This window comes from Monodelphis domestica, chromosome 4 (genome assembly GCF_027887165.1).
Source record: "Monodelphis domestica isolate mMonDom1 chromosome 4, mMonDom1.pri, whole genome shotgun sequence".
In the NCBI taxonomy this organism is placed as follows: domain Eukaryota; kingdom Metazoa; phylum Chordata; class Mammalia; order Didelphimorphia; family Didelphidae; genus Monodelphis; species Monodelphis domestica.
The window spans coordinates 88,795,333-88,821,756 of record NC_077230.1 but is presented as its reverse complement, the minus strand read 5'-3'; the positions used below and the strand labels follow the sequence as shown (position 1 = coordinate 88,821,756).

General features: G+C 43.9%; 1 protein-coding gene across 1 annotated transcript in view; it reads left to right on the top strand.

The window, feature by feature from the left end:
* HACD2 (3-hydroxyacyl-CoA dehydratase 2) overlaps window positions 1–17,464 on the top strand; it is a 115,582-nt gene extending 98,118 nt beyond the window's left edge. Inside the window, exons 5-7 of the mRNA XM_007493801.3 lie at window positions 2,704–2,825; window positions 5,285–5,463; window positions 15,767–17,464. Coding sequence (XP_007493863.2) covers window positions 2,704–2,825; window positions 5,285–5,463; window positions 15,767–15,849 — 384 coding nt within the window. The 3' untranslated portion in view covers window positions 15,850–17,464. The remainder of the gene's footprint in view (window positions 1–2,703; window positions 2,826–5,284; window positions 5,464–15,766) is intronic.
* Window positions 17,465–26,424: the final 8,960 nt, after the last annotated feature.

The window sequence follows — 26,424 nt, the reverse complement described above, 5'->3', positions numbered from 1 at the left end:
CATGTCATGATAGAAGACATCACATATACAATGAACACCTCATGAAGGAAATAAAGTAGAAGACATACTTCGATGTGCACTCAGACTCCAACAGTTCCTTCTTTGACCTTGGTCAGCATTTTCATCGTGAATCCTTTGTTTATCTTAGAGATTTGAAGACTTGACTTTGCTGGTAATAGTTTAGTCCTTCACAACCAAAATGCCAAGATTTTCTTTTTTTTCAATCTGAATTTACCAAAATGCTACCAGTCAGATTTTCCCTCTCCCATATCCTTATCCTCTATAATTAATTTTTAACTTTATTACAGGACTTTAGAGTTATCCTCATTAAATGTCATTCATTTGTTTTGGCCTAGCATTACATATTCGACATGTTGACATAATTTTGAATCTTGATTCTATTATTTATGGGATTCCCTTTCTCTCATCTGCACACTTTTAAGAATAACTCTGCTGAACTTCTATCCAGTCTAACAGAATCATTTATGTGAAAGTCAGTGAGCTTTTTAGGGTCTCTTTCTCTGGAAACTCAGGCTGAAATTTTATTAAGAGCTTTGAAGCAAAGCGAGTTTACACATTTTGCCTGAATTCATCCATATTTTGTTTTTAATGATTGATTATGAAGTTCCTATAGACTTTTTGATTGTTTGTTTCATTGTATTGTCAATTCAAAGGTTCAAACAACTTTTCAAAGCTGTTTTGGGATCCCAAAAAGAGAAACTGAAGGGTAAAGTTTCACAAGATTAACTGAAATACTTAAAGGAGTTTCCATGATAACCTCTGGTATTTCATGTAGGACTTAACACTTTGAAGTAACTAAACACCTACAGATTCCGAAAGATTTCAGATCTTGCTTTCTCCCTTCCCCCACTTCTAATTTGGTCCTAATGAACCTTAAAACACAAGAAAACATGGAAAGACATCCAAGAAACAAAACTATCAGTGTTCAACTTTAAGCATGAGTTCAACCTATTCATTTTTGGGAGGGGGTCTCAAAACAAAAAGTCTTTAGTGTGGTATAGATTGCCCTCTTTTCTACCCTCTTTAATAGAAGAGCAAAAGGAAGGGGAAAGTAACTCTTGCTTTTGACAGTATGAAATTTTTATTATTTTTAGAGAATAGTAACTATGAACAATAAGACTCATTGTCAGAGCAATTTAGTTAATAGATATGTAAATGACTAGTTATTTCATTGTGTAGGTGGAAAACTGTATGCAGACTTTCTTAGGAAGAAGCTAAGCCTCATGAATTATATTAACATTACAAACCTAAAGGTCAGAAAGTAGCATTAATGTACTTTCCTTGTGTAAGTAGTAAGACTGAGATTGTCCACTTTTTCTTCAAGATTTATCCTTTTTTTTGCCCCCCAAGGGACCTTAAGATAAATTTTATTCTTTATTCTTATAAGATAAATTTTCTTATTCTTATAGTCTTGGCCTGCTCTTCTGAAATGGGAGAACTCTGGTTATTAAGGTTCAGGAAAAGCAGTACCCATTACTTGCAATTTTATTTTGAAAACAAAATGTGATTCGGACACAGAAGTCCTTGTGGTCCAAGGACAATCCGTGGATCGATTTCAGGAAGTCCATGAACTTAGATTGGAGGTGGGGGTTTTACATTTGTATTTTTACTAACTTTTGGCTTCCTTTATAATTCTTTATATGTGTACATTTAGAAACATCCTGAAAAGAGGTCCCTGGCCTTTGTTAGACTACCTGAGAGGTCCATGACTTAGAAAAGGAGGAAAGCACCATACCAATTTATACTTTTTTTTTTTAAGACCCTCAGGCATCTAGGAAGACAACATCAGTCTGTATAAATAAGCATAAATTAGAGTGAACATACTTTGGTAAGTATACGGTCACTAAAACACATGTACATATCCAGAGCAAGGAAACACTGACCATCAGCAAGTAGGTTACTAAAGTAGTTAAGTCTGGACATTGTAGTCAAGACCTGTGTCCTCATGGCTTAAGATGAGTTCGGGCAGGTCATGCGAAAAGTCCAATAAATGGGCTCAGCCCCAGGTGGGCTGCTTCCTCACCCTAGCTCAGAACAGCCCTCCATGCAGAGCCATATTTAGTCATCACTTTAATCATTCCACTGCCTTTCTCTCCTGTGATATTCTACTGTGATTCCCAGTTGTCATACAAATCAAATGAAAACTCCTAATAATGGTTTTAAAAGCCTTCTACCAATTGCCCTCCCACCCTCTTACCTAACTACTCTCAACTCCCACTGTCCTCAAATTCATGTTCTTTCTACCAGCCAGCAAACCTACTTACTTCATCCCACTCAGAACTTGTCTGTATTTGTCTTTGAGCTGTGGCACGTGCTCCTTCTCCCACCTGCCATGCCCAGCCTCTCCCAAGCCTTGCCTTCCTCATTCTAGGCCTTCCCGGTGTCAGGCTTGCCATCTACCCATTGCTAGTTATATAATATTGCTATTGTTGGTGTTTGTGGGTTTCCTCACTGGTTTACATCGGTTCACTCTGTGTAGCCTGTAAGCTTCTTGAAGGGTGGGAACCGTCTTTTTCTTGACTCTCATAGTGTACTTCCCCTCTGTATGTAATAAGCATACTCTGTACGTCAGCGGCGCTCTACTGATGGTGAATAATACCTTTTCAGTTGTATAGAGTGCAACTTTTGAACATATTGTTAATAGCTATGTTTTTAATGTGGATTTTTTTTCCATTTAAACAGGTACAGAGTGAAGACAGTGTCCTTCTGTTTGTGATTGCCTGGACAGTCACTGAGATTATTCGTTACTCCTTTTATACATTTAGTCTACTAAACCATCTGCCTTATATCATCAAATGGGCCAGGTAAAAAGAGCATTGAATCCTAGCTATCACAATCATTCTCTTCCTCCTTTCCTCTTTATTTTCTAAGGGTTGCCTTATAAAGATATAAGTAATAAACAGACTTGGTCATGGACCTGATCTGTGCTATCTCTCGTATGTCAGAAACCACATCTGTTTGTTATTGATCCCCCATGGCAGCCGTTACAGTGCTTCCCACATAGTAGATGTGGGAAGCTTTTATTTCATGAATAAGAAAATCAGAGTTCTGCTGATTCTAGAGACCTAGGTTCAAATCCTGTTCCTGACAGTACTTGCCATGTGACCATAGACCAGTTACTCAGACTGTCAGAGCCTCAGTTCACTCAACTGTAAAATGACTTCAGTGACACCCCATCTACCTCATAGGGTTGTAGGAAAGAAAGCATCTGGTCAACCTTGAAGCTCAGTAAATGCTTTCCCTTATTCTGGTGCCACTCAGTTTTTCCATCAACATGTATACAAATGAAAATAATAGCCGGTAGAAGAAAATATTAAAGTCTGGCATGGTACTTGATTTTGTGAATATGTTAAGGATTTAATAAAATCTATTAAAAAGACTTTAATCGATGGTATTGAAAGTGGAAGGCAGTTTAGATTCCCAAACAGCACCTCCTCAGTCCAGATGACTTTAAATAAATAGCTTGTCCAAAAGAATAGATGCCAGTGCCAGAAGCTTAAAAGTATTTGTGATTCTCTCATAAGATTTTCACATTCACTTTAGTATTTATGATGACATATAATTCTTCCCTTGCCAGCTTTGAAACTACTAGTCTTCTGGGAAAAGGTAGCATTTTCCAGTAACAGTTTCAGTTTTTCAAATTTATCAAAATTTGTGCTTAATTGTCAATAGTTTGGACACCTATTTTCAGCTAAATCTGAAGATCTCTCCTAAGCTTGATAAATATGATCTGTAGTTGTTAGAGGGACAAAATTTGTTTGCTTACCTCGTTGATTAAGCTGACTCCTTGTACTTTCCCATGACCTCTTTGAGCCTTGATTTCCTCATCTCTTAAAAATGTGGTGAGGAATATTGCATCACCTCCCTCCCATGGTCATTATGATGAAAGCACTTTGTGGGCTATAAAGTGCTTTGTAAATATAAACCATTATCAAGGAAAGCAAATGATTAAGCATTTATTAAATTCCTACTGTGTGTCACTGTGCCAGCACTGTGCAAAGCCCTCTGTGTACAAAAAAGGCAAAAGATAATCCCTGCTCTCCAGGCACGTCACCATTAACAACAGAGGCAACATGCAAACAGCTGTGCACAAACAAGACTCAGGGAAGACAGTAAGATGAAGGAGGCTTGGGAGAGGAAGTCTTAATGAAGGTAGGCCTTTAACTGAGAATTGAAGGAAACCAGGAGGCAGAGAAGATGAGGTCACTATTACTATTGTCTTAGTAATTTTGGAACTACGGAAGAATTTTTCTTTTCACTTTTAATTGGAGATGCATTTCTGTTTCCCCCAAATTCCTGATGTTAGTCCTTTTTCAAAAATTCTCTCTTAAAAAAACTAAGGAAAATAGGGGGTACACAGATAAATTTAGAAATGCTGTTGTTGGGATGGAGTGAGGGGAGTTGGTTGGTTTGTTTTTTAAAGAATCAATACACAATTAGGATGGCAGTGAATTAAGAAATCTATATATATGTATAAAAGGAGAGCTTTTGTTTTCACATCACTTTCATTCCCAAGTATATCTTTCCTTTCTTACTTGCTATCCTTTATAGCAAAAAATAAAAGAAAAAGAAGCAGCTCAACAAATCACACCAATACATTAATCAAGTCTGACAATCCAAGTCATGTTCCATACTCATGGTCCTCTACCTCTGCAAAGAAGGGAAGGAAGTTCATTTTCTCTTTAGGGAGACCCAAGTTTGGTATTATAATTTCATTCCAGGGTTTTTGTTGTTGTTCGTTGCATTTATATTGTTTCAGGCAGGTAGATGGCACAGTGGATAGAGCACTGGGCCTAGAATTAGGAAGGCCTGAGTTCAAATCCAGATTCAGATACTTACTAGTTGTTGACACTGGACAAGTCACTTAACCCTGTTGGCCTCAGTTTCCTCATATATACAATGGCTGGAGAAAGAAATGATAAACCACTCCAATATCTCTGTCAAGAAGACCCCAAGTGAATTCACAAAGAGTGAAATGACTAAACAACAACAAAGTCATTCTGTTCATTGTTTTCCTTATTCGGATTGGTACTCTGCATCAGTTCATATAAGACCTCCCATGCTTTTTTGAATTCTCCATATTGTTACTTTATGGCATAGTAAGGGCATGATATATATAGATATAGCTAGAGATACACACATACACACACACACACACATATATATATTACATACATATATCCATGTATGTTGATGGAACTGTTACTAACACTTGAGCCCAGTGTCTCTTCAGTAAATTCTATTGTTTTTTCTTTTATTTTAGGTACACACTTTTCATTGTACTCTACCCAATGGGAGTGTCAGGCGAGTTACTCACAATATATGCTGCTTTACCCTTCGTCAGACAAGCCAACTTATATTCCATTAGCCTACCTAACAAATACAATTTCTCCTTTGACTACTATGCATTCTTAATCCTGATTATGATCTCCTATATTCCACGTAAGTAGACCGAAGTGTGCATTTTTTTGTACATATTACTGTCTTTAGAAGAACTAGATATAATCAAATTAGAGTGTTTTTGCTGTGGGATAAAAGAAATTACCAGATAGGGTCTATCTCTACAAAAAATCATCCATTTCAATGGACTTTTCCATTGAAGGAAATTAGCTATGCATGTGTTTAAATTTGAATTGACCTTTCTTGATATCACTGCCCACAATACATCATTGAACTATGAATATTCTAATAGGTGTAAACATCTAGGCAGTATATTGAAGGGAGGACAGAAAAATTCAGAACGGCTTTAGAAGTGGACTCATCCTTCTAAGACTTGTGCCTCTCCTTCCTTTTTATTTTTGAACAAAATTTCCCTTTGAATCTTAGAAGGAAAAAGTTAGAAGAATTTTCATATCTTTTATTCTGCTATAGGAAATCATTTCCTTTGGAAATGAGAATTTTTAAAGAATAAGAATGAATCTATTTTTCTCCATACTTCCCATTTTTTTCTTTTCTTTTTGGGAACAAGAAATAACAAAAGAAATAGTTAACTAATATTTCAGATTTAGGCTTTTTAGGGTTTTTTTGTTTTTTTTTCCCTATTGCTATTCTTTTAAGCATATAACACACATTTTAAGTATGGAGAGAAACAATTAGTCATCATTTTAATACTTGAAGTTTTAAAGTTTTGACTTATAGTGGGCATCTGTTGTTGCAGAGATACACTAATAAGTAAATGCCCCTTGGTGTTCCTTTTCAGCCTCATAAAAGTCTAGGGCTAGACTTTGCTAGGGCATAGACCTCAGATAGATAAAGCATTTATGAAGCTTTACAATGTTTTAGGCACAAGTAGACCTAATTCTTTTAGCTACAGTACTCAAGAAAAAAACTCATAAAAGCACACCCCAAATAATGACAAACTCTATGCTCAAATAGCTCTCTGGGAATTATAGCTATCACTACCTCCCTTTTGATGCAGGGGATAGAGCACTGGGCCTGGAGTTGGGAAGATCAACCTGCCTGCCTCAATTTCCTGAACTGTAAAATAGGAATCATAACGGCACCCACCTCCCAATGATGAGTGGGGATCAAATAAGAAAATAACATTTGCAGAACATTTAGCATAGTGCCTGGCACATAGTAGGTGCTATATAAATGCTTATTCTCTTACCCTTGCCTACTGCAAACACTAATTTTGCCTGTGACCCCAATCCCTGGCCCTACTTTTCTCTTGGATCTAATGCCAATTCAAATTAGAATCTACAGTGGAGAAGAAAGGGAAACCTCCATAGTCATTCCCTTCCTACCTGTACTCCTCCAGCTAACCTCCTCTCAACCCCAGCACTGTTTTGGGGATAACATCCCCAGTTTTATGCATTAGGACTGAAAGAGGAATCCATATCAGGAGTCAGAAGACATGATTAGAGCCCCAGCTCTGATAGTTCAGCTCTCTAGGTTTTAGTTTAATCTAAAAAGGGGAGGTAAAGGTTTGGGTTAAATGATCTTTAAAGCATCTTCTAGCTCTAAACTATGATTGCCTCCCTTCTCCTGAGAAGTCTCCAGCTACTCCTTTGGCAAAGCCTAAGAGACTCTTAGAAAGGCTTCTGAAATGGAATCAAATCCACTTCAGACCTTTCTGTATCCAAAGAACCACCACAATCACCTCTTGGCACAATTTCTTAACTGAAGAGTTAAAGTACAAAAAGGTGGGAAAGAGGAACACCAGAAGGGAGGAGGGAGCCTTTCGATCCTTCCCCCACTTTATATGTATTGTTGCTAGCAGTTAAAAAAAAAAGACAAAACTCCAACCATACTGGGCTCTGCTCTTATTTGGAGGGCTATCAGCAGGGAAACTAGTTGTGAAATGGCATTGATTCTATAGTAAATGAGAGTGGGAAGCACAGGAGGGAACCATTTATTCCTTTCTCCCTTCATTGCCTAGTGTTGCTAGCAGCAAAAACCCTTAGAAAACCCCCATTGGATTATATACTTTGGGGTAGGGAAGAAATCGTAAGTGCATTGTATTCTTTAGTAAACCACTGAGCAGAGAAACCATCCCCGAGAACTACAGATGATAGCAGTGAAAAGAGAAGCTGACAGGCCAAACCGAGGCTTTCAAGACAAAAGGGGGGAAATGTAGTGATAAGAATCCTGCCTTAACTAAAAAATGCCACTGAAACTTTATATAGGAAGACAACCCTGGACTCCTCCTTCCCCTTTATCTTCTCATCTTCAGTCTTCTGAAATTCCTGTTTTTGCCCTATAACCCATACTCTACCTTCCCAGGCCCCTAGGATCTCTGAGAGGCTCTGACAATGGAACTGAACTAGCAGGATCCCCCCTTCCTACCAATCATCTTCAGTTTAACTCGAAGGGCCAGAAGTATTTCTGAAATTCCAAGTTGAGACTCCAAATACATTTTCCCATAAAAGCATTGTTGCATGTGGTAGTTGGGGTCTCTTAGTGCCTGCCAAGTATTCTACTTAAGGGTTAAATGGGCTTTTGTGGGCTGACCTAGAAGCTTGTAGAGTTCTGGGAAAACATCAGCCAATTAACTCTTGGAACATACTGCATTCTTAAGTTGAGAACTGTGTAATCCATTTGTTCTTATCCAAAAAATATTTGCTACACCACAAGCTTGCAGTCATGCTATCTTTTCCGATTTATATCTGTCTACAACTGTTTATCTAAGCCTTTCAGTTCCTAATCTCCACAGTAAGCTAGACTGTAAAACCATTTTTAAAAGGGAGGAAGGGAATCACTTTGGCAAAACTAACCAACATTAAAAAAAAGTATCTATATATGCAGTCTTCCACAGCCATGATCCCCCACTTCTACCAAGAAGTAGGGGGGGTGCTTTCACAGCATTCATTTTCACTTGTTTTGGTCTTGTTCTTTGTTTTTCATTATTGTGGTCATTGTATTTGTTGCTTTCTAATTTCTATTGACTTGATTGCATCAGTTCGTGTAAGTTTTCCCATGCTGCATGATGGTATTCAGGACCTTTATCATTTCTTCCAGGACACTAATATTGCACTATATTCATATGCTGCAGTTTGTTTAGCTATTCCCCAGTTGATGGGTACATCTTTTGTTTCCAGTTCCCTACTAGCACAAAAAAGTGTTGCTATAAGTATATTTGGTGTATATGGGCTTATTCTTTTTGTCTTTGAACTCCTTGGAGTACGTAAAATTATAGGTTTTCTTTTGAAAAAAAAAATTGACCTGCTCTGTACCAGTAGACTTTTATTTTTTAATTTTTTTTCATCCCTAACTATTTTCTTATTTAACCAAATGCATTTTCACTGTGTCCTTGGATCATAGATTCAGAGCTAGTGGGGAGCCCTAGAGGGATTGTAGTCCAATTCTCTCATTTCATAGACAAATTTCTTCTTGTTTTGCCATAGAGTTTGGAAAGCTAGCATATGCAAAGAAGAAAAGTTGTAATTAATCTTAGTTGGGCATTAGATCAGTTCTTTCTTATAAATCTAGCTTTTTTTCTGGTATGAGGGACTTCAGAAGTAATTTAGCCCAACCTTCCATTCACTGCAGGAGTTTCTTCTTATAGTTGCCCTAACAAATGGTTATTTAGTCTATGTTTGAAGTACTTTAGTAATTGACATTCAGAACCTTGCAAAGATATCCTTTCACATTGTTGAATATCTCTGATGGTTAGAAATTTCCTCAATGTGAGGTATAAAAATCTTTCTCCCATAATCCCAAAGAGCTACAAAACTGACATAGAAATGTCACATCCCAGATCTGTACCCCAAAGAGATCAAAGGAAAAGGAAAAGGACTTATAGGTACGAACATTTCTAGCAGATTTTTTTGTGGTGGCAAAGAATTGGAAATTGAGGAGAAATTCCTCAATTGGGAAATAGCTGAAAAAGGTGTGGTATATGATGATGATGGAATATTATTGTATTGGAAGACATGATGAGAGGGATGGTGTCCGAAAAACTAGGGGAGACATATCTCAATGTAGGGGAGACAATGCAAAGTGAAGTGTACAGAACCAGGAGATCATTGTACACAGTACACAGCAATAATGATGATCAAATGTAGAAGACTTAGCTACTATGATCAATATGATCCAATATAATTCCAAAGAACCCATAATGAAAAGTGATGTCTGCTTCCAGAAAGAGAACTGATCACCTTTAAGTGCAAATTAAAGAATAATTTTTTTCAGTCTCTTTCCCTTTAATCTCCACCCCCTGGTCCTAATTGTGTTCTCTGGAACAACAGAAAGGTCTAATTTTTCTTAATGTGACAGCACTGAGATGTTTGAAGAAAGCAATCACTGCTAGGCACTGTAATGTGGCCACTCTCCAACCCCTGGAAAGCCTGGGGCTGATGGAGAACTTGAGCTCAGGAATTCTGTACTCAGTTTGGCATCAGTATGGTGAGCTCCCCAGAGAACTGAAAGCCTCATCTTCTTAAGAAGAGGTAAACTGAGTCAATGGAAAAATGAAACAGGTTGAAATTTTCATGTTTTTATCAGTGTTGGGATTATTGGGATCAGGTCTCTAAATGGCCATTGCACTTCTAGACTGTCCATGATGGGGAGACCCAGGCTCCCTCTTCCCTATCCGCCCTTCCCCCAACCCCTCTACTTTGCTTTATCTTCTCTTTCCTTCAGTTATTTCTCATGATTTCTAAATCCACACCAACCTTCTTGTCTTGTTTGTCTAACATTAGCATTCTTGTTTGTCATGATAATTTGAGACCTGTTTCCTTTCAAATTAATTTTATTCCCAGATTTGAGCCATGTATACATTTGATAAGCATTTCTTCAATATCTTTGTATAAACCACACACATACACATAAAATCATACTATCTAAAGCAAGAATCCCCATGTTTCATCATTTTATCCACAAGGATATTATAGGAGACTTTTGTCAAATGCTTTGCCTTTTGGTTATAATGCCATGTTGAAAAAAGAGTTATGATGTAGGTCTTTGTTAGCTTTACAAGGCAGTGGGTGACACAGTGGACAAAATTCTGGACTTGAAGTTCTGGGTTCAAATGCTTCCTTAGTTACTCACTAAGCTCTGGGACCCTGAACAAGTCGTTTAGTCCCTCTCATCCTCAGTTTCCTCAACTATAAAATAAGGTTGGATTCATTGGGCTCTTGGGTCCAATTTGAGCAATTTGATCTAGAATCCATCATTCTGTAACTGTAACTTGAAATATAGTCCTATCTGGAAGTTTCTAGGAACCATGTCAACCACGTTAAGGGCAGAGGAAGAGTCATTCTGAGTCTCCTGTAACCTTGTTGACATTGCTTGTGTCAAAGTTCAGTGATGACATTCCTGTAACAATTGATTTGTGGAAGACTACACACCAGAAAAAGACGTAGGCAAAGAGTTAGTTAGAAAAGGTCAACCCTAACAACATTGTGGAGTCATAGAAGTCTGTCCCCAATGTCCCCTTTTCCCTCCATCAGCCTTCCCATACCATCAGGTCCCCATTATGTTCCTTCTCTTTAACTGCCCATCCCTCAGCCCATCAGGACGGACAAGACTGTTGCTATTGATCATTGTACTCCACTGGTTGATTATACTTAATAGGAATAAGTTATTCAATATGTTACCTTGCATTTTCAGGTCTTTTATCTCCAAATTTATATCTAATTATGGAACAAAATGTTTTGTTCCCTCCTAAAGTTAACTTCAGGAACCATCAAACAACTTAGATCCTATTTGGTCAGGGCAGACTTTGAAATAATTTGTAATCATCAGCCCCAAAGGTAAACCTGTCTTGGGTCTTTCTGGTGTGACTTGTAACAAGAAGAGGGTTATATATAATCGCCATTGCTCTGAGGAGAATACATAGGGGTTAACCCAAATGCATCAACTAGAAGGTTATTCCAGAAGCTTCTGGATAAGATCTCTTTAGGACCTGAAGCCTGTTCTGTTTTATCCCAGGTCTTCCTGACAGGTGACACCCTCCCTCCAAACCTTTTCTTTACTCCCTTCCCTTCTAGACCACCTCTCATTATCATTATCTTCTGTCCCCCAAACTACCAGGTATATATTTTATGTTTTCTACCACATTCAACCTTATTTTAGTCACTATTTCATCATTTTTACCTCATAATCCTCTTTTTCTAGCATCCTAGAATGTATTCCTTGCTTTCTATGCAATTTGTTCTTCTGGAAGTAGAGTTTCTAACAAAGAAGCATGACCTTGGAATGCATCTTTCTTAATAGAGATCCCTTCATTTTTCCCTAAATGTATTACCTCACACCTGCCTCCTTGAAGCTCATTTACCACATTTCTGCCCACTCACACAGCTCCACAGTATCTTCTGGTAATTTATCCTCATCAGCTTGACATTTCATTACCCATAAGAGCTTAGTGTCATCTTCCAGCTTGAAGATTTTACTTTGCAATCCCTCTTTCGTTATAAAACAGAGAAATAAAGCCAGTCTGTCTCAGGACCAGTCCCTGGGAGAGTCTACTACTGTTAAAGCTTCACCTAGAAGATAGTACCTGTATCCTTCTATTTTGTTTCCTATCTCTAAGACTGTATTCTTTCCTTAATCCAATCCCCCTGCACCTGTACTTAAATTTTAAAATTCGGGATTTTAAAAAATCATATTTTATTTTCCCCAATTGGATATAAAAACAATTTTTGACATTCATTTTTTAAAAATTTTAAGTTCCATATTCTCTCCTTCCTATCTTCCCTCCCTCATTCTCTTCCAACCTTATCCCTATCCCTTTCTTAAAAAGGTAAGCAATCCAATATAGATTTTACATGTGATCATGTAAAACATAAAATTTTGGGATTTTAAAATTTTGTCTTGGGTGTGAGTGACCGTTGTGAAAGTTTAAATAACTGATGTCTGATAGTTTTTCCTTATCCACATGCCTTTTTAAAAAACCTCTTCAGAGTTTTAATGGATTAGTCAGATTTAATTTTCCTTTAGAGAAAATGTCATTTTACACTCCATCCCCCAAAGGTTTGATTTCTTAAATCTTCTGTCATCTTGCTTTTTTTTTATGACTTCCACTAACTTAGCCAAGATTTCTTTCTAGAGCCCCCAGAGCTAGCCTGTAACTCTGCTTATGGGTGGTAGTCACATTGACAAGATTGATCCTTCTTCTAGCTCTGTGGTCATTTGTAACGAGAGGTACATTTTGACTGCCCACTTCACAGTTATATCCGTGAGTCTCTTCAGGTCTCTTGGCACAAAGCTCTCTGGTCCTGGTGATGTAGCAAAATCTTCATCTAATTTCTCAACTTGGTCTAGACCCTCTTGTGTACTTGAGCTTTCTTTACCAAAAGAATTTGGGAGTTTCTCTCTTAAGTATTCTTAAGATTCTTTTATGGCCTTTCCTAATTTCTGGTTTCTACTATACTTGTGATATTTTTGTGGCTTTCTTTCTTCTTTACACATTTGGACAAGATTTAGTATTTCAATTCCATAAATATTCCTTAAGCACCTACTATAGGCCAGACAGGGTGCTAAGTTCTGGGGATACAAGGAAGAAAAAGAAAGGGAGTCTCTGCCCTCAAGAAGCTTATAATCAGGAGTTTGGGGAGTGGGAGTTGGGGATGGACACCCAGGGACGACTGGCAGGGGCTCATCAGGTTCCATAGAGTTCTAAAAGAGAGTAGTTGCCTTTTGGGCCAAGGCAATGCAGTATTATTGCTCCATTTAAGCCCAGGATGCAGTCCTCAGACTGAGGTCATCCAAAAGCCAGGGTGCCTCAGATTGTCCCCAATATCGGTGCTAGGACCTTTTGTTTTCTGCAGCTTTTCTCTCTGTTTTCTCTCGCCCCTGTCACAAGTTGTGGAGGATTTCAGTAATCTCCTGTGAGTCACTGCCCAATCATACACTGCTAGGGAGCTCTAAGGAGGCCCAATTGAAACCCCCTTCATTTGAGGCATTGGTGAATCTCGTGAGTGAGTCAGAGGGCATGGTGGGCAGGGCCAAGAGGCGTCAAGGAACTATTGCTGCTAACCCAGACAACAGCAGAGATCTCTCCTTTACTCTGGCCACTCTGAAGGAGCCCCTCTGGGGTGAAATATGGAGGGGGAAACCAGGCTTCCCTGAAATCTGCTATGGGAAAAATTCTTAGGACTTCCCTATAGTTTTTCTTCTCTATCCTGGCTACAAAATATTAACCAAGATGATTTTAGAGTCCTGGCAGCCCCTACTCTGGGCCCTGGAATAGTTCAGAATGCCGGGGAAGTTGCAGACCTATCTCTGGTACTGAGCCATCTGGAAGTATCTGGGAAGAAAGGAACAAAAAACCTGCTCTGTCCCCCTTTCTCAGCCTGTTCCTTTCTGTCCCTCGGCACCAGGGGACGGGCAAGGTCCTTCCCCCATTGGCTGGCCCTCGCCTGAGAAGCGCTTACTACTCTTTCACTCCTTGTGTCTTCTTTCAGCATTTGTGAAGCCAGAATTCCTCAACATGTGTGCTGTGAACAGGTGCTAGCAAGTAGGAGTTCTGGCTGTCTGATTGGTTCCCTGCTTCTTTCCTAAAGCTGCCTGAACTTGGAGGAATGTAAGCTCCCCCGTTTCATTGGGTCATGCGTCCATTATTCAGGTTGAGATGAACAGTCTTATGGCTTAGTATATCTTTGGTTTCCTACCATAGGGCCTGTCCATTTTTTTGGACTTTCAAAATCATTCTCTCACAAAGACCACCATATCCAGAAGGTGTGTCCGGTCTTGGAATAACATCCTTTATTTCAGTTTCGGACTTAAAGACTCGCAGAACATTAGAGCTAGAAAGACCCTTCCGCGACCCTCCACTCATTTTGAAGATGGGAAAACTGAAGTCCGCAAAGGCCAAGTGAAACAGCCAAAATCGCAGTGGGTGGACTTGAACTGGCATGGTCCGGCCCAAGTCCAGTATTCCTTCTACTCTCCTCTCCGGCCTCTTTTCTTTTTGTATACGTCTGGTCGTGTCCATCCTGCTTTGCCTGACCCCCACGTTTGCAGGGACCTCCTTTCCCCCACTAACCTGCACTCCTGCGCCGCACTGATTCTGGGTTAGCGCTGTCTGTCTGTCCGTCCGTCCCAGCCTCTCTCCCCATGACTGTGCAAGGAGCCTCCCTTGCCCCCTGCGGCTACGAGCACACGCGTGCACCCAGCAGCTGCATAACGCCTGCTGAATCGATCCAAGATGGCCAGATGGCACCCTCGCTGTCCAGTCTGGAGACTAGTGCTCGAGGCTTATGTGCTTGGGCTCGTTCTCCCCAGTAAGGAGCCTAGGCAGCCCCTCAGGCCGCTCGGTCTGGGCAGCCTCGCCACTACCTGAAGAACGGGGTGGATCGCTTTCCCCTTCAGAACACCTCCCTTTGGACTAAATCAGATAGCCATCCCTCGGCCTCGCGGGGCCTCCCTGTGTCCCGTAGCCGTTGGAATAGATCCGTTGCCTGGTCCTCTTCAAAGGCCCACCGAAGGGCCGCTCTTTCCCTGGGTGCTGCCGGCCGGCCGGGCTGAGCTCACACAGGCTTGTCTGGCCTGTGTCTCCAGCACCACTTCACGGTGGTCTGGGGGGGGGGGGGGTGCCATTGCCTTGAAATAATTCCTCTTAGAATGGCAAGGAGGCTCACCCTACTGGTTAAGATCAGGCCCACACTGTGAATGGATCCCAGGCGACTGAGGCTCCTTATTTCTCTCTTAAACCCTTTCTTTCTGTCTCAGTAACAACTCAAGACAGAAAGGCAAGAGCTGGGCAATTGAGGTTAGGTGACTTGCCCAGGGTCATTTAACTAGGAAGTATCCGAGGTCAGATTTGAATCCAGGACCCTCCTGACTCCAGCCCTGGCTCCACCCAACTGCCCCACAAACAAGGTTTTCAAAAGCACCAGATGAGAGACTAGAAAGGAAAGCATTTTGAAGACATCTGAGAGGGGCAGCTAGATAGCTGATTCTAAGATACAAAGTCAGGGTTTCTATCCAGCCTCAGTGTGGCATTGTTATTACTCATGCTAGGAATGACCGCCATCTGCTCCGCTGTGCCCCCTAGCCTTTTGGCTAAAACATGAAGAGCAAATTGTTTACCACTTCTCTTCAGTCAGCATCACCAGACTGCGAACGTTTGCCTTGTCCTGTCCTCTGGGGTGCCCTTTGATTCTCAGGGGCTCCCTGAGGACCAGGGGGGCTCTTGGGGTGGGGAGCCTTTAAAAGTCACCTCTCACTTGAGCTAAGCGCTCTAAGGCTCAGTGGGGTCAAGTGACTGGCCCAGGACCTCCCCCTGCAGGCCTGCTGCTCTGTCCACTGTTACCTAGCTGCCCTCATTTTAGCTATTAACCTAGTTGTTTTTCCTTTCCAGTTTTTCCTCAGCTGTACTTGCACATGATACACCAGAGAAGGAAGGTCCTTTCTCATCCTGAAGAACAAAAGAAATACGAGTGATTATCCTGCTCTTGCCCCAGAACTCTCCACAGATCAAAAATGCTGCAGACTTTTGGAGTCCCCAACAGGTTTCATAGGGAAGAATAAGCAAGGACTGTTTTTAAATACAAAAAAAAACAAAAAACAAAAATGTGGCCAGCGAACCTGAGAGTTACAGAGAGTTGTTCCGTGACACACCGGACTGTCTCGTCGGCATGCTTTTTCAACCGGAAATCCCACCAGTGCATGGCGGGGGAGGGGACGTCACTGTGGGGCGTCCCTTCTCCTCGTGTATCTGCTCCACATCCTAGATTCTAAATGCTGGAGAGTTCTGTCCACGTGATCCAAGTTCTACCCACTGAATGCCCAGCCTGATCCCAATCGCGTTTCGTTACTGCAGCCCATGTACCCCGGCCTTTTCAAGTGCTTGACTGCATGCCGGAGGCCGTCTGTCCTGCCAGAATGACCCCCTTTCTCCTAGCTGTGAGGGCTTCCGGCTGGGCCTGGGCGCGTCCCCCCACACCCCCCGGGGATTGCGGTAGACGAGCCAGTGGAGGCCCGCCAGAGTCCGGCAATTCAGGACTAACGTGCACACTAGAACGACTGAGAGACCCTTCTTCTGAACCTCTGATAGCTCTTCCTCTTTCCTACCATTAACCAGGACGGGCCGCAGTACAGGAGGAGGAGGACAGCCCCAGGAGCCCCTCGGAGCAGCTTGCTGCTTCTCCAGGGCTCGCTCTCCCTCTGCACTTCCTTGGGCTGACTCTTCCTCCAGCAGCTACGGTGTGAAGAGGACAGGAATGAAAAGTTGAGAAGCGATGAACCCAGGCCTTGTGGAGCTTCTTTGTTTCCCTTGCAAACTCCATTCTATTTCATGACTCACCTGCTAATTCTGTGACACCATCTAAAACCTTTCAAGAAGTTGAATTAAAATTGGAAAGTTAATCTTAGAGACTCATCAAAATCTAAATAAAATTTGGTCTCTGGAGCCTTTACTCAATTGGTTTTGGTTGAGTGTTAATGGTAATTAGATAAAATGTCTGGCTTGTAGAGTAATTATCGTTTTAAATATACTTGCTAAGATCAGATGAGGGTTATAATGGAAAACCAAGCTTGACCTGTTGTTTTTTTTAATGCTCATTTCATAAGTATTTGCAAGCAAAGAAGGAAAATAAACGGGAATTGTGCAAATAGCATAAAGAGCCTGGGTAGATGGGCAAAATGCAACTGGGTTGAACTTGGAGTCTGTATGGTACTGCAGGTTGGGCTCCAGCCTCAGTCACTTACTAGCTATATGACCCTGGGCAAGTCACTTAACCTCTGTGCCTCAGTTTCCTCATCTGTAAAATGGGGATAATAATAGCACCTACCTCCCAGGGTTGTTGTGAAGATCAGACAAGATAAATATAAATATATAAAGCGCCTTGCAGACCTTAAAGCGCTGTGTAAATGCTGGCCATTTTTTAAAATTTACCCAATTAGTTTGTGTTTGAATTTAAAATTTTTGCTTCACCTTTAATGGAATTTATGTTGGGTATGTCAGGGGATAAAATTGATTCTGTTTTGAGTTGGCATGGAAATTCCTCGCTCTGTCAGGTAATCTTAAATTATATTAAATGGTTTTTTTGACCCTAAATACTTTTTCTCTCTTTTTTTCCTTACCACCAAATGTGATAAACCCTTCCAAAAATGGAAATGCTATAGGCCACACCCACTTTGTTTGAGAGGGGGAAAATAGCTATTTAAAAAATTTTTGGTGATACTTTTGGGAATCACAGAAGAGGAATTCGAATGGAAATTGAATAAAAACATTCTAAAAGCAGGGAGTTTGTGCAGAGTAATCTTACAGGTTTAAGAGTCTCTGCTTTGGAATTGTGCCATTATTTGGTCTAAGTAAACCTGTACAATTTGATTTGAATAACAAAAACAAAGTGTTATCCTTTTTCAAATAGGGAATTTTGTGTTATATTAAATATTCTTCCCTTCCCCATTCCAACATTAAAACGACTCCCAACAGATAAAGACAAATCAAGCTATCTCTTTCATATTTCCTTTCATAACTGGCTTTTGAATTCCCCAGCATGAATCAATTGCCTATTTGAAATAGTCGTGTTCCTTTGTAAATTAAATCCACAAAGAGAAGCATCATTTTCGAGTGCCATTCACGAGACAGAAAAATAAGGTGGTATTTTGAAGAGGGGTTTCGTCAGATGTTAGAGTTGCCTGGACTTCAGGAGACAGTCAAAAGAATTGTCTTCGTATCTAAAGGGCTCTGCTTGTGTTCAGATGATTCCCTGGAGGAGTCCTCTTGTTTCCTTTGAGGCTCTGTAGACCCAGGCTCCTCATCTGCATCTTGATGTGCTCCTTTTGCCAGTCGGGGTCATTCTTTTGAACATTCAGCAAGCATCCTCCAAAGACGGGGAATAAAGCACTTCCCTTCCAACAGTAAAGGAGTGAACTTTCAGCACAAACATTTCACAAGCCCTCCAAATCTTAGGTGCATTATGAGCACATGGAATTCAAATGGAATGCACATCAGCTTTTGCTTTTCAATTTTTCACTTCTAACGCCATGTCAAATCGAAGGCATTTCCATTGAAATTTGGGTGAAAATATAAATAGGTAGCCTTTTTGTATTTTTCTATGTTGTGATAATTAAGCTGTCATTTTATAAGTGATTCATTAGAATTACCCAAGTTAAATGTATTTTTTGTATATTTAGAAACCAGGAATTCAAAGACTATGCTTCAACTTTTTATGCATGCCTTTGGAAACTTTCTACTGGATATTGTTGTTATGGTACTAAGTAATTCAGAAAATACTGGTTTGTGTGTTACATTCAAAAATAAACGGATGCCCCCTCTGCCTGGGTTTGACATACCGATGCTATGACTTGTTATCCCCACAAAGGAAATCTCAGTGTTCAGGAACCTTCAGCAGCTATATCACAAAGCGAGGTTCTTGAGCTTGGGAAGCCCAGGTTCTCTGATTTAAGCTTTCTGTTCCCTGAACCTTGCTTTCAGTATTCTGCCCTTCAAGAAAATGAAGATGATTTTAGGATAATGTTTTTTTCCTGATATTTCCTTTGGTCATTAATCAGCAGTAAAGAATGGGACAGAAAGTGTTTCCTGTTTGTGAGGCACTGAAAATTTTGCAAGGCAGGGTTTCCATATGCATTTTATTGCGTGATGAAAACAAAATGGTGTCTGACACCAACTTACTACCTTAAATCATGGGTTCTGTGGCTGCCACCCAACTAGGGTTACAGACATTTAAAGCACTGACAAACACACAGTCCTAAAAGAAGTAGGAACAACTGAGGTGAGCACCTCATTAGCAAGAATAATTCATTCACATAGGAAAGTACCAGGTGGCCCACTTCCTCCCCAGGCATCACACCCAGAATTTCCTTTGGGGATCAGCTGGGTGGGTCTGGATTGAGAACCAGATTCAGAGACAGGAGATTCTGGGTTCAAATGTGGCCTCAGACACTTCCCAGCTGTGTGACCCTGGGCAAGTCACTGAACCCCCATTGCCTGACCCTTACCACTCTTCTGTCTTGGAACCAATACACAGTAGTGATTCTAGGAAGATAAAGGTTTAAAAGGAAAAAAGCCTCATTTGACAAGTTCCCCCATGGGCCTCCCCAACCATCTCACCACCTCTGCTCCTGGAATCTGTCTTCCCTCACACGGGCCAGCATCCCAGTTTCTCTCTCCACCAAGTAGCCTTGTCTCTGGAGCTCTGAGGGCTTCCCCAGCTGTTCTCTCCACCAAGGAGCCTTGTCTGGAGCTCCGAGGGCTTCCCCAGCTGTTCTCTCTACCAAGGAGCCTTGTCTCTGGAGCTCCGAGGGCTTCCCCAGCTTCTCTCTCCACCAAGGAGCCTTGTCTGGAGCTCCGAGGGCTTCCCCAGCTGTTCTCTTCACCAAGGAGCCTTGTCTGGAGCTCCGAGGGCTTCCCCAGCTTCTCTCTCCACCAAGGAGCCTTGTCTCTGGAGCTCCGAGGGCTTCCCCAGCTTCTCTCTCCACCAAGGAGCCTTGTCTCTGGAGCTCCGAGGGCTTCCCCAGCTGTTCTCTCCACCAAGGAGCCTTGTCTCTGGAGCTCCGAGGGCTTCCCCAGCTGTTCTCTCCACCAAGGAGCCTTGTCTCTGGAGCTCCGAGGGCTTCCCCAGCTGTTCTCTCCACCAAGGAGCCTTGTCTCTGGAGCTCCGAGGGCTTCCCCAGCTGTTTTCTCCACCAAGGAGCCTTGTCTGGAGCTCCGAGGGCTTCCCCAACTGTTTTCTCCACCAAGGAGCCTTGTCTGGAGCTCTGAGGGCTTCCCCAGCTGTTCTCTACACCAAGGAGCCTTGTCTCTGGAGCTCCGAGGGCTTCCCCAGCTGTTCTCTCCACCAAGGAGCCTTGTCTGGAGCTCCGAGGGCTTCCCCAGCTGTTCTCTCCACCACGGAGTCTTGTCTGGAGCTCTGAGGGCTTCCCCAGCTGTTCTCTCCACCAAGGAGCCTTGTCTCTGGAGCTCCGAGGGCTTCCCCAGCTGTTCTCTCCACCACGGAGTCTTGTCTGGAGCTCTGAGGGCTTCCCCAGCTGCTCTCTACACCAAGGAGCCTTGTCTGGAGCTCTGAGGGCTTCCCCAGCTGCTCTCTACACCAAGGAGCCTTGTCTGGAGCTCCGAGGGCTTCCCCAGCTGTTCTCTCCACCAAGGAGCCTTGTCTCTGGAGCTCCGAAGGCTTCCCCAGCTTCTCTCTCCACCAAGGAGCCTTGTCTCTGGAGCTCCGAGGGCTTCCCCAACTGTTTTCTACACCAAGGAGCCTTGTCTGGAGCTCCGAGGGCTTCCCCAACTGTTTTCTCCACCAAGGAGCCTTGTCTGGAGCTCCGAGGGCTTCCCCAGCTTCTCTCTCCACCAAGGAGCCTTGTCTGGAGCTCCGAGGGCTTCCCCAGCTGCTCTCTACACCAAGGAGCCTTGTCTGGAGCTCCGAGGGCTTCCCCAACTGTTTTCTCCACCAAGGAGCCTTGTCTGGAGCTCCGAGGGCTTCCCCAGCTTCTCTCTCCACCAAGGAGCCTTGTCTGGAGCTCCGAGGGCTTCCCCAGCTGCTCTCTACACCAAGGAGCCTTGTCTGGAGCTCCGAGGGCTTCCCCAGCTGTTCTCTCCACCACGGAGCCTTGTCTGGAGCTCCGAGGGCTTCCCCAGCTGTTCTCTCCACCAAGGAGCCTTGTCTGGAGCTCCGAGGGCTTCCCCAGCTGTTCTCTCCACCAAGGAGCCTTGTCTGGAGCTCCGAGGGCTTCCCCAGCTGTTCTCTCTACCAAGGAGCCTTGTCTCTGGAGCTCCGAGGGCTTCCCCAGCTTCTCTCTCCACCAAGGAGCCTTGTCTCTGGAGCTCTGAGGGCTTCCCCAGCTGCTCTCTCCATCAAGGAGCCTTGTCTGGAGCTCCGAGGGCTTCCCCAGCTGTTCTCTCCACCAAGGAGCCTTGTCTGGAGCTCTGAGGGCTTCCCCAGCTTCTCTCTCCACCAAGGAGCCTTGTCTGGAGCTCCGAGGGCTTCCCCAGCTTCTCTCTCCACCAAGGAGCCTTGTCTGGAGCTCCGAGGGCTTCCCCAGCTGTTCTCTACACCAAGGAGCCTTGTCTGGAGCTCCGAGGGCTTCCCCAGCTTCTCTCTCCACCAAGGAGCCTTGTCTGGAGCTCCGAGGGCTTCCCCAGCTGTTCTCTTCACCAAGGAGCCTTGTCTTGAGCTCCGAGGGCTTCCCCAGCTTCTCTCTCCACCAAGGAGCCTTGTCTCTGGAGCTCCGAGGGCTTCCCCAGCTTCTCTCTCCACCAAGGAGTCTTGTCTGGAGCTCTGAGGGCTTCCCCAGCTGCTCTCTCCACCAAGGAGCCTTGTCTGGAGCTCCGAGGGCTTCCCCAGCTGTTCTCTACACCAAGGAGCCTTGTCTCTGGAGCTCCGAGGGCTTCCCCAGCTGTTCTCTCCACCACGGAGCCTTGTCTGGAGCTCCAAGGGCTTCCCCAGCTGTTCTCTCCACCAAGGAGCCTTGTCTGGAGCTCTGAGGGCTTCCCCAGCTTCTCTCTCCACCAAGGAGCCTTGTCTGGAGCTCCGAGGGCTTCCCCAGCTTCTCTCTCCACCAAGGAGCCTTGTCTGGAGCTCCGAGGGCTTCCCCAGCTGTTCTCTACACCAAGGAGCCTTGTCTGGAGCTCCGAGGGCTTCCCCAGCTTCTCTCTCCACCAAGGAGCCTTGTCTGGAGCTCCGAGGGCTTCCCCAGCTGTTCTCTTCACCAAGGAGCCTTATCTGGAGCTCTGAGGGCTTCCCCAGCTTCTCTCTCCACCAAGGAGCCTTGTCTGGAGCTCTGAGGGCTTCCCCAGCTTCTCTCTCCACCAAGGAGCCTTGTCTGGAGCTCCGAGGGCTTCCCCAGCTTCTCTCTCCACCAAGGAGCCTTGTCTGGAGCTCTGAGGGCTTCGATGCCCAGTCGAGTCTGATGTGGCTTGGAGAGCATCTTTCTGGGCTTGTCCCAAGCGCTGGAACTTGCAGCCAAGGCTGCCCCTTCCAGGTCAAAGCTTTGACATCGCCCTTGAGCTGCCTCTGTACAGCCTGGCCACGTGGACCTCTCACTGGTCCAGGCTCACACAGCTGTGCTGCTCGGTGCGCCCCTCAGCCTAGACCACGAGATTACTTCTGGTCTAGCTTGTTTTCATCGTAGCGGCTCATTGAGGAAGAAGCTGGCTGAGCGTCCCTTGAAGTTGGAGAAGTCAGCCTGTGGGTTCCGGGCCCGGCTCTCTCTCTGCTGATCACCAGCGGGCCTCGGTCTCCCCATCTGGCTTTTAAAGTTTCTTTCAGCGCTACATCGCGTCTTATCGCTCAACTAAGAAAGGCTTTAAGTACACACTGCAGGGCAGCCTGCTGTGTGCTGGGGTTGCAGAGCGAGGAGCTCGCAGGCTCGTGCCTCAGATTCTTGGAGCATTGCTTGAAATCCTCAGCCGCTGCTCTTCAGTCCCGTCTGACTCTTCCTGACCCCCTTTGGGGTTCCTTGGCCAAGATCCTGGAGCAATCTGCCATTTCCTTCTCCGGCTCATTTGACAGAGGAGGAAACTGAGGCACACTTGCCCAGGGTCACAGCTAGTCGGTGTCTGAGGCCCCATTTGAACTTGGCTCTTCCTGACGGCAGGCCCTGCGCTCTATCCACTTCACCACCTTGCCCAGGCCCTCAGCCCTGCCTAGCCATTTCCCATTCAGCAATGAAGTCTGCAATGGCCTGGTTAAACCAGGGGCTCCTTCCCCAGCTGGGCTTTGGAGAAAGTGGGAAAGAGATGAGCCTTTCTGGACCCCAGTAAAGTATTCAATGAAGATTGGTAGTTGGGTGGCCTCGTTTGAAAATGTCTAATTTAATATTTTTATTTTTTATTAATTTATTATATATAATCTAATTATTTAATATTCTAATTAATAATTTAATAATAAACAGAAATGTCCATCAAGAATGACTTTAATAAACAGAACACCGTTTTCCACAATAATCCTCAAGAAAGGAGCAGCCTGGTCTATGGGGCTCGGATTCAGGAAGATCTAGGTTCAAGTCTTATCCTGACAGATGCGCGTTGGCTCGGTAACGGTGGGCAATTCTCCTTTTTCTGGGCCTCCTGCCGATCTCCGGGGTTCTAGAGAGGGGGCCAAACACCATCCGTACAAAGAAATGTCTACACCTGGAGATCCCTAGTGAAAGAGAAAAACCACAGCCACAGGCATCCCTGGGAGGAGCCCATAGTTATTGATAATAAGGACCTTTGTCCTTCCTGTAAGTGCTGGTCACGAATGGGCACATGGGGAGAGACGGGGAGGTGCCTCGTGGGCTTGGGAGAACAGTCGTGCCCGCCATGCCTGAGCTGACCCCCGCAGAGGAGAAAAAGCATCAAGAATCAAACACAAATATGCACACAGGCGGACAAGCAGTGCTGGAACGATCATGAATTCAGTGTGTATTTACCATAAGTGGGGCGCAAGGGACAGTCACCATCCTACATGAGCCTCTTTTTTTGCTCTTTAACAAAATGTGGGGCTGCTGACTGGGTGGCTCAGTGGCTTGCGAGCTAGGCCTAGACACAGGAGGTCCTGTGTTCAAATTTGACCTCAGTCTCTTTCTAGCAGTGCAACCCTGGGCAAGTCACTTAACCCCCATTGCCTAGCCCTTACCACTCTTCTGCCGTGGAATAAATACCTACTATTGATTCCAAGACAGAAAGTAAGGAATTTTGTTGTTTTTTTTTTTAAAGAAAAATTTTACATTTGCTCATATTTGTCAAATTAATAGAATTATTTTAAATATTTTTAGACAAAGAAAAATCCATATTAATGCCTTGGGGGAGAAAAGAAAAAAGCAGATCCATCTGTGTCTTTCCTGTATCATTCCCATCACTTCCAGGCAGGCTGAGTGTAATTACTTATTCCCTTGCTAGGGTCTCTGGGAACCACTCCTCAGCTCACACAGTCCACCTCTTCAATTTCAATCTCTAGGACAGATTCCTAGGGGAGCCACCCCCAGCTTTGAACCCCAAACCATGGAACTTCGCCATATGAAGTTGCCTACAATAGCATGGTCCTTTGAGGCCCCCTTTTCTGATAGGTATTCGCCAGGGAGGTCAAGGAGGAGACACGGAATGGGGATGTCTCTGTCTCTTCGCAAACCTTCGGACTTAACAATCAATACTGCGTATTGGAGCCAAGACAAAAGAGCAGTAAGGGTTAGGCAATGGGGGCTACGTGAAACGTTGTTGCTAAGTGCAGGATCAGCGGGTAGAATCAACATGACCCAGATAGAGGTTGGGGAATTCAGAGCACAGGTTCCCCACAAGTGTTTATGCCTAGAAAAGTGGGTATATACAAATCCTTAGGTTGTATTTTGTAAGTGGGCTCTCCTGGTAATATCCTGGAGGGACAGAGTGGCACATCTGTATTAACCCTGCAAGCATGTTGCTCTCATCTATGTTTCCTGGGGCTCAGTAAGGATAATAATCATGGCAATTCCAGTACGAAGGGGATGTTAATAAAGAAAGTCACTTGGGGGGGCGGTGTTCAGTGGATGTTTCCATCCTTCCTTGGGGCTGCTTTGCAGTCCCTGGTTTCCACGGGGACTGTGTCAAATAGCTTGGTCTTTGATGGCTCTGGGCAAGAAGGGAGGGAGGAAGGAAGGAAGGAAGGAAGGAAGGAAGGAAGGAAGGAAGGAAGGAAGGAAGGAAGGAAGGAAGGAAGGAAGGAGGGAGGGAGGGAGGGAGGGAGGGAGGGAGGGAAGGAAGGAAGGAAGGAAGGAAGGAAGGAAGGAAGGAAGGAAGGAAGGAAGGAAGGAAGGAAGGAAGGAAGGAAGGAAGGAAGGAAGGAAGGAAGGAAGGAGAAGGAAGGAAGGAAGGAAGGAAAGAGAAGGAAGGAAGGAAGAAAGGAAAGAAGGAAGGGAAGAAGGAAGGAAGGAGAAGGAAGGAAAATAGGAAGGAAAGAGGGAGGGAAGAAAGGAGGGAAGGAAGAAAGGAAAATAGGAAGGAAGGAAGGAAAGAAGGAAGGAAGGAAGGAAGGAAGGAAGGAAGGAAGGAAGGAAGGAAGGAGGGAAGGAAGGAAGGAAGGAAGGAAGGAAGGAAGGAAGGAAGGAAGGAAGGAAGGAAGGAAGGAAGGAAGGAAGGAAGGAAGGAAGGAAGGAAGGAAGGAAGGAAGGAAGGAAGAGGGAAGGAGGGAGGGAGGGAGGAAGGAAGGTAGGCCAACCAGTCCCTGATCCAAAGGCCTTCACACTCTTTTAGGGGAGATGCACAAGCAGGCAATGTTTCATCTGCAAGCCAAAGGAAAGGTCCCCTGGCCCGTATGACATAGCCAAAGGATGGCGGTACCTCTTTATGTCACTTGGTTTCTCATGTTAAGTGACTTAATTGTGCCAAGGCCTTTGGGGATGAGGACTTTCTTTTCTAGGCCTTCAGTGAGGGCATTAAAGGTGTTTATGCTGGAAGAGAGAAGGCTTGAGGGGACATCTGCAGGCCTGTCCTCTGGAGGAGGGATTGGGTTAGACGTGCTCCGTCCCAGGGCCCTGAATTGGAAGGAAGTGGAAGGGGAGCCCAGTGTGGTTGGGCTCTACCAATAGCACATAGCTGTGCTATTGTCATTGTTTACTCTCTTTTCAGTCGTGTCTAACTCTTTGTGACCCCATTTAGGGTTTTTTTTCCCTTTTTAAACCCTTACCTTCCATCTTGGAATCAAAACTGTGTATTGGTTCCAAGGAAGAAGAATGGTAAGGGCTAGGCAATGGGGGTGAAGTGACTCGCCCAGGGTCACATCCCTAATAAATATCAGAGGTCAAATTTGAACCAAGGACCTCCCATCTCTAGGCCTGGCTTTCAATCCACTGAGCCACCCAGCTGCCCTCTAAGGTTTTCTTAGTAGAGACATTGAAGTAGTTTGTCATTCCCTCTTCCAACTCATTTTACAAATGAGGAAACTGAGGCAAACAGCAAAGTCCTCAAAATGCATGATTTTCAGCTTTGCTTGTGGTAGCCCTGTATTATCACCACTAGAGGGCAGTAATTGATAAGAACAGAGTAGTACTGCTGGTGGAAGGGCTCTGGCAAACATTTTAATAATAATGATAACTAGCATT